The sequence below is a fragment of the Triticum dicoccoides genome, chromosome 3A (assembly GCF_002162155.2).
Source record: "Triticum dicoccoides isolate Atlit2015 ecotype Zavitan chromosome 3A, WEW_v2.0, whole genome shotgun sequence".
In the NCBI taxonomy this organism is placed as follows: Eukaryota; Viridiplantae; Streptophyta; class Magnoliopsida; order Poales; family Poaceae; genus Triticum; species Triticum dicoccoides.
The window spans coordinates 469,578,514-469,590,123 of NC_041384.1; the positions used below are offsets into that span (position 1 = coordinate 469,578,514).

Here is an 11,610-nt window from a genome sequence, read left to right on the forward strand (position 1 = left end):
CGAGAGGCCGCGGTTGGTCCACTTCCTCGCCCCGCGCTTCCTCGCGCTGTCCGACCGGACGCGTCGCTCGCGCTCAGGGTCGCTGTCGCCGCCGGATCTGCTCCCGGAACAGTGTTCGGAGCTCCACATGGCGGCTGGAGGCGGAAGGGGCTCGCCGACGACGAGAAATGTGGGGAGGAGAGTGGGGAATTGTGTAGCTCGGCGGCGGCGGGGGATAGGGTTTCGACCCGCAAACGCGTCGCGAACCCGTAAATATACTGGTCGGGACGTGCGGTTTGCGGGCCGCGGCAAATATTTTTACGGCCCCGACGAGTATACGGGCTCTGTTCTGGCCGGAAAATTGGGGCGAGCTCGTATACTCGCCGGAATTTTGTGGGTTTGCGGCTTTTGCGAGGTCTGCTAGAGTTGCTCTAACTAGAACCTCTTTACCTGCAGTTGATAGAGTATTTTCTATCCATTCCTGCACTTTACTCCATAGACAGTCTTTCAAATATTTAGCAGGCTAAACTGTACGTGTTTGGTTGGAAAAGATGATCCAATGTCGAGGACTCGGTACTCATTGCACGAACCAAATGCTATTTTAATTGCAAAAGGAAAAAAGAACCATTGCTATTTTTAGAAAATCGCACTTCTACATGCAACCGTGAAGAGTCTGCGGTCTGCGACAGTACCATCGTTTGCTGAAGAACAGAAGAAAGAAAATTAAGGGCAGCAGTCCAAGATTAGGAGGAAATCACTCACCACTTGGCAAAAATGGACATGAGCGATGGGGCAACTCCCTTTCGCTCCTCACGTTCATCCACCATATTCGCGTACGTCCTCCAATATTCAAAGTAGACAGAGCCTTCCCCTGAACAAGTTAATCCTCCCCTTGACCTCGGGGAACCCAATAATCCTCGACGCCGGCACGCGATGGCAAGGACGCCGGCCTCGGACGACGACGACGATGGCCCGCCCACCTACACCGTGGCACGCGGGACTCGCCGTGACCCCCGGCTCAAGGACCTCGGCATCTCCTGCATGCTCAACACGGAGGTGGCCGCGCTCCTCGCCGTCATTCGCCGCCGTCCGGACCCCTACGCTTACCTCCCTCCGGCGGTCGCCGCTGCCGAAGAGGCCGTGTTCGCAGGCCTCATCCAGTCCCTCAAGAGCCTCCGTGCCCTCCTCTTCCAGCCCCGCCACGGCGCGTGGCGCTGCTCCGACCCGTCCATGTACCTGTCGCCGTTCCTCGACGTCGTGCAGAGCGAGGAGGTCCCGCCGGCGGCCACCGGCGTCGCCCTGTCGTCCGTGCTGAAGATCCTGCGGATCGACGTGTTCGACGAGTGCTCGCCGGGCGCCCGGGACGCGATACAGGCCATCCTGACCGCGGTCACCAACTGCCGCATAGAGCGCATCGCGGACGCCGGCGCCGAGGAGGCCGTGCTCCTCCGCGTGCTGCAGGTGCTCGCCGCGCTCCTCCGCGCCCGCGCCGCGCCCCTCCTTTCGGACAGCGCCGTGTGCACCGCGGTCAACACGTGCTTCCAAGTGGTGCAGCACGCGGCCAGCAGCCGCGGCAGCGAGCTCCTGCAGCGCACGGCTCGGCACTGCATGCACGAGATCCTGCAGGCCGTCTTCGCCCGCCTGCCGGACATCCGCGACGACGCTGAGGACGACATGTCCGTCACCTCCGCGGCAGGCTTCGGCGCGCGGTGCATGGTTGATGTCTTCAACTTCCTCTGCTCGCTGCTCCTCAATGCCCCCGACATGGTGATGACGCCCGAGGGGCACGGCGCGTTCACCTCCGAGGAGGACGTGCAGCTCTTCGCCCTGGTGCTGCTCAACTCGGCCGTGGAGCTCGGCGGCGAGGCCATTGGCAAGCATCCCAAGCTCTTGCGCCTCATCCAGGATGATCTTTTCTACCACTTGATCTACTACGCCACGGAGTGCAGCCCTCTGGTCCTCTCCATGATCTGCAGCACGGTTCTCAACCTGTACAACTTCTTGCGCAGGTATGCACCCTTAACTATGTCATCCGAGTCTGTGGTTGCTCCCGTTTTGAATGGCATCTTGTTCCAGGTTCCTCAAGCTCCAGCTGGAAGCATTCTTCATGTATGTGATACTCCGAGTTGGCAGCGGTGCGAGCGGGATGCAGCTGCAGGAGGTGGCGATCGAGGGGCTCATCAGCTTTTGCCGGCAGCCAACCTTCGTGATCGAGATGTACGTCAACTATGACTGCGACCCGCTGATGCGCAATGTCTTCGAAGAGGTCGGCAAGCTGCTCTGCAAGGCGGCGTACCCGCTGTCGAACCCGATGACGACCGTTCAGCTCCAGGCGTTCGAGGGCCTCGTCAACATGATCACCACCATCGCCGACAACGTGGAGGTGGAGAAGGCCCCGGACCAGGAGGCGTACAACGTGGAGATCTCCGAGTACCGGCTGTTCTGGCTGGAGCGGTGGGACTCGAGCGACGACCATGGCCACGAGACCTGGGTGGACTTCGTCCGCAAGCGCAAGCTCAAGAAGAAGAAGGTGGCCATCGCCGCCAACCACTACAACCGCGACGAGAAGAAGGGCGTCGAGTTCCTCAAGCTGTGCCACCTGGTGCCCACCCCGCCGGACCCCAAGAGCATGGCCTACTTCCTGCGCTACTCGCCGGGCCTCGACAAGGTCAAGATCGGGGAGTTCCTCGGCGACCCGGACGAGTTCAACCTCAAAGTGCTCAAGGAGTTCACCGACACCTTTGACTTCAACGGCTCCATCCTCGACACCGCGCTCCGCACCTACCTCGAGTCGTTCCGGTTGCCCGGAGAGTCGCAGAAGATACAGCGCGTTCTTGAGCACTTCTCGGAGCGCTTCTACGAGCAGCAAACGCAGGAGGTGTTCGCGACAAAGGACGCCGCCTTCATCCTCTGCTACTCCGTCATCATGCTCAACACCGATCTGCACAACCCCCAGGTGAAGAAGAAAATGTCAGAGGATGACTTCATCAGGAACAACCGCGCCATCAACTCCGGCAAGGACCTTCCCAGGGAGTACCTGTCCGAGCTCTTCCACTCCATTGCGGTGAACGCCATCACCATGTTCAGCCAGGGCGCCACCAACGTCGAGATGACCACCAGCCGGTGGGCAGACATCGTCAAGCGGTCGCGCTCCATCGAGCCCTTCACCCCTTGCGACTTCAAGCACAAGCTCAGCCGTGAGGTGTTCATTGCCGTCTCCGGTCCGGCCGTTGCGACGTTGGCCGCCATATTCGACTACACGGACGACGAGGAGATCCTGAACCAGTGCGTGGAGGGCTTGATCTCCGTGGCGCGCATTGCACGCTACGGGCTGGAGGACGTGCTTGACGAGCTCCTCTGCTGCCTCTGCAAGTTCACGACGCTGCTGAACCCCTACGCCACCACGGAGGAGACCATCTTCACTTTCAGCAATGAGCTCAAGCCGAGGATGTCAACACTGGCTCTCTTCACCATCGCCAACAGGTTCGGCGAGTCGGTGCGAGGCGCTTGGAAGAACATCGTCGACTGCCTGCTCAAGCTCAAGCGGCTCAGGCTGCTACCCCAGTCGGTGGTCGAACAGGACGGCAGCGTGTCCAGCCGTTTAGGCCCTCGCCCCAAGTCAGATTCAGCCGCCATTTTCCCCTCGTCGCACCGTGGCGCCGGGACAAGCCGACATGTGTCCGGCATGATCGGCCGGTTCTCGCAGTTCCTGTCTCTCGACGGCTGTGGCGAGTCGCTGCTCTGCGTCGGCAACGAGTTCGAGAACAACCTCAAGATCATCCAGCAATGCCAGATCGGCAGCATGTTCACGGAGAGCGGGAAGCTGCCTGACGAGTCGCTGCAGAACCTTGGGCGGGCGCTTATCTTTGCGGCCGGTGGCAAGGGCCAGAAATTCAGCACCCCGATCGAGGAAGAGGAGACCGTGGGCTTCTGCTGGGATCTCATCTTGCTCGTCTCCCTGGCCAACCTTCATCGCTTCGCGTCCTTCTGGCAGCACATGCACGACTGCTTCACGGCCGTGTCCATGCTGCCGCTCTTCTCGCCGTGCCCTTTCGCGGAGAAGGCCATCGTAGTGCTCTTCAAGGTCGCCGTGAAGCTGCTCCCGGGACAGGCCACCCCCGACCGCCTCGCCGAGGAGCTCATCTGCAAGTCGGTCAACCTGATGTGGAAGCTTGACAAGGAGATCCTCGACACGTGCTGCGAGGGCATCTCGGAGTGCATCGTGAAGCTGATCATGGAGCACGCCGGGAGCGTGCAGACGCCGCTCGGGTGGAAGACGCTGCTGCATCTGCTGTCCGTCACCGGCCGCCACCCGGAGACCTTCGACCAGTCTGTGGCCGCGATGATCAAGCTGATGAGCGACGGGGCGCACATCTCGCGGTTCAACTACGCGGCCTGCATCGAGGCGGCCTTCGGTTTCGCCGCGCTCAAGATCAGCCCCCTCGAGATTAGCACCAAGATCCTGGAGCTGATGGCCGAGTCCGTGAACTGGCTCGTCCAGTGGCACAAGTCCGGCTACTCTGACCCGGGGAGCAGCAACAGCTTGTCGTCGGTGGAGGACGCGTCGCGCATGGGCAACCTGGCGACCAACATGTTCATCAAGCTGGCGGAGACGCTGCGCAAGACGAGCCTGGTGCGGCGGGAGGAGATCCGCAACCAGGCCGTGACGGACCTCGGCCGGAGCTTCGCGCTGGCCGCGGCGGGGGACCTGGACTTCGGCCCTGCGGGCTGCCTGGCCTGCTTCAACCTCGTCATCTTCGCCATGGTGGACGACCTGCACGAGAAGACGCTCGAGTACTCCCGGCGGGAGGGCGCGGAGCGCGAGACGCGGAGCATGGAGGGCACGCTCGCCGCGGCGACAGAGCTGCTGGCCGACGTCTTCGTGCTCTTCCTGGGGACGCTGGCGCAGGGGCCGGGCTTCCGGACCTTCTGGCTCGGCGTGCTGCGTCGGCTGGACACGTGCATCAAGTCCGACCTGGCGGCCGGCGGCGGCGCCGGCGTGATGCAGGAGCTGGTGCCTCGGATGCTCAAGAGGATGATCGTCGAGATGAAGAACAAGGAGGTGCTGGTGCAGAGAGACGGAGACGAGCTCTGGGAGATCACCCACATCCAGATCCAGTGGATTGCACCTGCCGTCAAGGAAGAGCTGTTCCCCGAGTAGTTAACCTCACAGAATAATGTTTGGAGAACAGGAAAAATTAGATTCATATACTTTGTAGGTCTGAATTACCTGTTTAGCTTGTCGTGTATAGTTTCCAGTTTGACGGCTGGCTTATCTGCATCTGCCCATTTTTTTGGTGCCAACTTACCATGCCACAAGCTTGAACAATGATCGTTCAGGGATAATTACTTGGTAACTGGTAAGGCGGTTAATTACTCAACTCCACAAGCTTTACAAAGAATATGTGCAATTTGCACCAACTTTAAACCAGAGAAAATAATAAGCGAGACAACAAGGAATCAAAGACTTGAAAAAACAACGAATGACTCAAATCTGGGCAAGTACAGCTGCAAACTAGCACTACAAATTAGCCAAGCTTATATTGATCAAATCACATGTTATTGATCCATATTAATTTTCATCCACGTGGTCATCCCTAACTGGGGAAAATACAACAATTAAGTAATCACTGATATTTTGTTCAGCTTCACACGAGTGATACAAAAGATAATTATACAACAAACTGCACGGGGCGTCGACAGATTGAGTTAAACTCGGATATCTGACAGTCCTAATATCTAACAATACCAATCGTAATTAAGGCTACCGGATCCAACTATTGACATGATATCCCCATTTTGTGTCTGAAACACCTTGTGGATCCAACTATTGACATGATATCCCAGCTTTGTTCCTGCATCACGGAGATTAAACAAGTCATCTTCCATGTTCAAGTTCTGGACTGTTTAAATTCTAGTACAGGACAGAAACCAACATTCTATCTGGATAAAACAATGTGATTAAACCACGTGTGCAAAAAGATAAGGACCTTTCACCTTGTTAAAAACAAAAATGTGGACATGACATATTATTGAAAATATTATGAACAATGATGTGGGATTTTCACTGCAACAGGAACTTCCATGAACTATTTGGTCAACATCCAACATCCTGGAGTTATGTAATGGTACTCCAAGTGGTTGTATTAGTGGTACTCGCCAATATTTAGGAATTATAATCGACTACTTGTACATATATTACAAAAGGGTGTGGTAACAATAGGTAGTTGTAGTTCATGACACCAACTAAAAGGTACTCACAGGGATGCATTCAAACATGTCAATCATAACCACACCAAGCAACAAGCTCCAAGGCTCCATGCAAAGTTGGAACTTCTATTCTACGCCCTCCGTTCCTAAATACGTATAAGTCTTTTTAGAGATTGCAATACGGACTACATACGGATGTATATAGACATAATTTAGAGTATAGATTCACTCATTTTGGTCCGTATGTAGTCTATATTGGAATCTCTAAAAAGGCATATATTTAGGAACGGAGGGAGTAGTTTCCAAGTGACTCCCACATCACCAAGGATTTATTAGCACCAACCAAAGATAGAGGTAAACCAAGTATCAAACATAAAGGAACAGGAGACACAGTATTTCAACTAGTGCATACTGAGGTAGCACTCCAACAAAAAAAAACTGTATTGAAGAGTGAAACTAAATAAATATCCATGTGTTTGCTGTGAAATCACTAGATAACAGAGTATAGCTCAAATTTCGGATACGCATAGTACTGCTTCGAAAATTTCTAATTTTGTGGTAACTTGTAAACAAACACACTCAGTCTTTTCATTTAAAGCATGGAAACAAATAACCAGCTTGCAAAGAGGACTTATCCGTCTTTCCGTCATTAATTTTCTGAAGCATCATTTGACAAAAACTGAGGTGACACACTTCCCAAGAAGATACTATCTTGAGCATGTATCGTAATGAAGTATAAACAAATGACAGCCTCCATGCTGCTGCTTGAAGATACAATAACATATATTGTGATCTTTTTTCGAACTTCATTTTTTTCACAAATACGGTTCTTAATAATTTGTAAAGGGGAAGTGCATATTTGGCTAACATTAGAGCCGTAAATCAAGCTCAACGAGTTCCATCTAGGCATAGATAGAGGTCATAAGATATGATTCAGAGTGTGCAAAAGAACACCGACAACATATGCATATCAAATCTTTCATAGTCGAAAGCCGCAAACACAAGTCAACATATGACCTAGAAATTCCAATAGTAGGATATCTTTCCCTATATCTCAAATGAAGTCCTGGTGGTGGTGCATGGTAGTCGGTGGGCTCTGGCTTGTTGGGGTCACCTTGCGGTTGGGCAGCGGCGTGTGGGCCATGGCATTGTTGGCATGGTTGGCGGCAGCAGCGGCAGCGGCGTGCGTCATTGATGGTGGTGGTGTGGGGGTGCCGGAGCCTTGGGTCAAAACACAACTCCACCTTGCTTGCCATCGACGATGACGGCGCCCATGGGCGTTGTTCCCCTCCTTGGAGGTCCATTGTGGGTGCTCTGGCTCATCTCCCGCCATCAAGGGTTTAGTTTCTCCGAGCGAAAGCTCGAGTTCCAGGTTTTTGCTGGAGCGGGCGACCGTCGCGTCCTCATCGCTTCCTCCTTGGAGGCACCGTCTCGGGACGCCATGACCTAGCCAGATGAGCTTTTGCCGCGCTGAGTTGTGCTAACAGCGTTCAGTCGCATGGGTAACTAAGCCATCGGCTCGGTTGTTGTGCGGCCTTGGAGCCGGTGTGGAAGTTGGAGCGATGGCTCCGGATTTTGTCATCTAGTTAAGGATGCCGACGCTGGTCCCTTAGGTGGCAGAGCTGTCTGCTGGCTTGGTGCGCCGCCTCATGGCCGATGTGGAAGTCAGAGTGGTGGCTCCAGATTTTTCATCTTCATGGGAAGCCGGCTTTGGTCGCTTGTGTGGCAGTGTCGTGGGCCGGCCAGGTGCCCGGCCTCAGGACCGACGTGTGTGTGTTGCTTAGGGTCGTAAGTTGGAGCAGCGGCTCCAGATATGGTTACGGTGGTGTTTTAGGGTGTCTTCTCTGGTTACTAGTGTGTGGCCTTGAGGCTGATGTGGATGCCAGAGTGGTGGCTCCGGAATCTGCCGTTGCGTTGTAGGGTGTCGTCTCTGATCACTTGGGTGGCAGAGGCGCTGGCTCGTCTGGCGCAGAGCCTCAGAGCTGGTGTGTGCGTGTGTCGCAAATGTATCGATTTTCAGCCAGATTTCCTTATTAACTGCTCAATTCTCTTCTTCTTAATGAAAAGGCAGAGCTCTTGCCGGTTGCTTGAAAAATATCTCAAATAAAATTTTGAATTATTCTATGGTACCAACACAGATCTAACCTAGCATATGTCTCCAACAACTCATAGCTAGTCTCATTCTCCTATAGAAATGTAGGCAGAGCTCTTGCCGGTCGCTCGAAAAAAATCTCAAATAAATTTTTGAATAACCCGATGGTAGCAACTAGCAACCAAGATCTAACCTATAGCATATCCTATATACCTAAGAGATTCATCACCACTAACTCAATTATCTTAACATGCAACTATGCCAACTCACCATGCCACCATGCATGCCCCACTAGATTTAATTCTCTCAACATGCAACTATGCCAACTCACCATGTCATTATGCATGAAAGAACTCACATTAACATGCACCATGCATGCTACTCATATTCAATAAATATTCTGCAAATTTATAATAATAAAGTGTGTGTACTTTAGTTTCTATTCTCATATTGCTAACACAAATACTAAAGTTTCACACTGCCAAATCTTATAGAAATAACTGCATCCAGTTCCCGCAGCAACGTGCGGGGTATCATCGCTGATCTCATTCTCCTATAACAATGTAGGCAATTTTAAGGCAAGGCTTGGTACTCATTTTGTTTCTTTTTAGTCTGCATATAACTTTTGCCTGAAGTCAAAGTATTTCTTGTTTGACCAAACTTATAGAAAAAAGTATCAACATTTACAACGCCAAAGGAATATCTTTAGATTCATTATGGAATGTAGTTTCATATTATGTATATTTGATATTGTAGATGTTGATATTTTTTATACAAATTTGGTCATAGTTTGTAAAGTTTGACTCGACACAAATCTTATATGCGAAGTAAAAAGGAACAGAGGGAGTACTTCGACATATTTCCCTATACTTACCATAGTCATTTGTTGCTATTGGTGTCATCTAAATCATCAATACACTAAGGCAATTAGCTGTGCCTTCTCATAGGATTTCATTTTCCTTGCACGGACCTAACATCAACCACATTACAATTCTCCTAGCATGCTCCTTCTAATATATGTGGATACAGATTATACCTCAAGCAAAATTTCAAACAAATCATAAACGCAAGACCCTACAAAATAATCAAAGGTGTCATATCAAGGCTCAGCCGCTCAGAATGCTGGCATGGGTGTGTAACTAATAGACCTACCAAGTACAGCTGGTCACATCTATTTTACTTTCTTGAATGATGTGTTGAGTTCTCTATATGAAATTAAAGATAGGCGCCCACCATGATAAGCCATAAAGCATGAGGAATGCAACATAATCTAAATACAATGCTATGGAACATGATTTGGCCCACAATTTGTCATCTTGGATGAAATGAACCAACCTCATTTGCTGAACTTGTACGTGCTGGGCTAAGGAGAAGCATCCAAAGCGCCATTGTTCTGCTCCTCAACACCATTGTAATCCTCTAATCTATTGTTAACAGCACCATCCTTTGCATCCTCCTCCTCAAGACTCGCTATCTCCATTTGTGCCTTCTCCAAAATCTCTCTCCGCCTCACCTCAAGATCCCTTTGCATATCCTTCCGCATACGTTTCAACTCCGCCATGTGCTGCCTCCTGCTACTCTCCACCCTCTCATAAACCTCCCTAAGCCTATGAATTGCCTCTGTGAGAATCGCATATTCCTCCCCCTGTACTGCGACAGGCTCGTATGTCTGTTTTTCCCTCAATTGCACATCTGGCACTGAATTCCCTGGTACCACTTTGCTACATCCAGCGAGCACAAGCTCCCCAACGTCCACCCCCCATGAACGGCGTGGCACTGGATGCGTGTCACGGCGCCGCGTCACGAGAGGAGTTAGTGGCGGCAGTAGTGGCGGCGGGGTCGGCGTCGGTGGGCACATGAGGGACAGCATCTTGTCGAAGTATACCCATTTGGAGGGCGCGGGGTTGCTGGAGCGGTGGGCAGCCAGGCGGGACCTCTCCTTCTCCTTCCGAAACATCTTCCTGAGGGTGTCGATGCGGTTGCGGCACTGCGACTCGGAGAAGTATCCCGCGGGGCGGGAGGCGGCGGCGGCTACGATGCGGGAAACCTCGAGCCACTCGTCGGCGCTGAGGCTGCGGCGGCCGTCGCAGGCGAAGCGTTCGCCCCAGGCGTCGAGGAGCGCGAAGGTGGACTCCTCCGTCCACTCAGGCGTCGTGCGCGGGGCCGGAGCTGAGGGCGCAGAGCGTGGAGCGAACTCGAAGCCGAGCGCATAGCGGTCGGTGCGGCGACGCTTGGAGCGCGGCGAGGGGGAGGCACCGGAGGAGGAGGGCGATGCAGACGGGGAAGCAGCGGCGGCGTCGTGGTCCATGTGCTGGGCTAGGGTTTGGGCTGGAGCTGTTCGGCGATGTGGATTAGCCGGAACGATTGCGAGTCCGGCGAGGTTGGGAGTAGTACGATTTTTACGCATGTATCGCCCACTAGTACTTCGACGGAAAATCTTGTGCCCGTCAGATTGGAGATTGTGCGGGCAAGATCGCGAGGAAAGAAATCTTTTTGGAAAGGGCGCTGCTATCTTTCGGTCGACCGATCCAAATTTCGGCCTCTGACTATAGAATCTCTTTCATCCTAGTCGTTTAATTCTCGTCCCGTCAATCTTTCATCTCTCACATATGTGCATTTTAGGTCAATGAAGTCACGGGCAGCCCCATCGGCCACCGCCACCGTTGCAGCTCGTAGTTCGCCCCCATCGCCCACCGCCACCGCTGCAGATCTTAGTACGCCCCCATCGGCCACCGCTCTCACTCATTGCAGTAGGAGTTGTCCGCTCGTAGCAATTGGTCGCCATCGTCGTCAGTTGTGGCTCGCCGTCAACTCAATGCACTCGATTGTGACTCTTGCAGGACAAATCTCGAGCAGCATGCCTGACTCCTCTCGTCGCCGCCGCAGCCTCCTATATGTTGTTCGGAGTCCCAGATTAGATCATGGACATGACGAGGAGTCTCGAAATGGTTGAGAGATAAAAATTGATATATATAGGACGATGGTATTCGGATACTGGAAGTGTTCCGGAGGGTACCGAGTATATATAGGGTCACCGGAAGGGGTTCCGGACACCCCCGGCAAAGATATGAACTTAATGGGCCAAGGGAGGGACAGATCAACCCAAAAGGGACGGGTGCGCCCCTCCACCAGGACGGCCAGCCCTAGGGAAAGGAAAGGGAAAAGGGCAAGTCCCTCATTCCTCCCCCTCCTCAAGGGAGAAAGGAAAGGGGGGCGTCACCTCCCCCTTCCTTCCCCTAGCGCCTATACAAGGAAGGGGCGCGAACCAGGGCAGGAGCCCAAGTAGGATATGGCCCCACTTGGGGCGCCTCTTGGCCTCTCCCCTCTCC

The 11,610-nt window shown here is 53.2% G+C and overlaps 2 protein-coding genes across 2 annotated transcripts; one reads left to right on the forward strand and one right to left on the reverse strand.

Moving 5' to 3' along the window:
- Positions 1-656: 656 nt before the first annotated feature.
- Positions 657-5,269, forward strand: LOC119268614 (ARF guanine-nucleotide exchange factor GNL2). Its single transcript, XM_037550280.1, has 2 exons — positions 657-1,988; positions 2,056-5,269. Exons 1-2 carry the CDS (start codon positions 913-915, stop codon positions 5,138-5,140), a joined length of 4,161 nt encoding a protein of 1,386 aa, XP_037406177.1. The 5' UTR covers positions 657-912; the 3' UTR covers positions 5,141-5,269.
- A 226-nt stretch (positions 5,270-5,495) lies between these two features.
- On the reverse strand, positions 5,496-10,706 carry LOC119268615. The gene is made up of 2 exons (XM_037550281.1): positions 9,617-10,706; positions 5,496-5,834 (listed from the first exon to the last, which is right to left on the reverse strand). The coding sequence occupies exon 1, from the start codon at positions 10,686-10,688 to the stop codon at positions 9,645-9,647; it is 1,044 nt and encodes a 347-aa protein (XP_037406178.1). The 5' UTR covers positions 10,689-10,706; the 3' UTR covers positions 5,496-5,834; positions 9,617-9,644.
- Between the last annotated feature and the right edge of the window lie 904 nt (positions 10,707-11,610).

Excerpts from the sequence above, each read along its gene's own strand:
- LOC119268615 (XM_037550281.1), bottom strand. The coding sequence starts at position 10,688 with ATGCGTAAAAATCGTACTACTCCCAACCTCGCCGGACTCGCAATCGTT.
- LOC119268614 (XM_037550280.1), top strand. The coding sequence starts at position 913 with ATGGCAAGGACGCCGGCCTCGGACGACGACGACGATGGCCCGCCCACC. Across the intron at positions 1,989-2,055 it reads CTGTACAACTTCTTGCGCAG|GTTCCTCAAGCTCCAGCTGG; the intron begins GTATGCACCCTT and ends ATCTTGTTCCAG.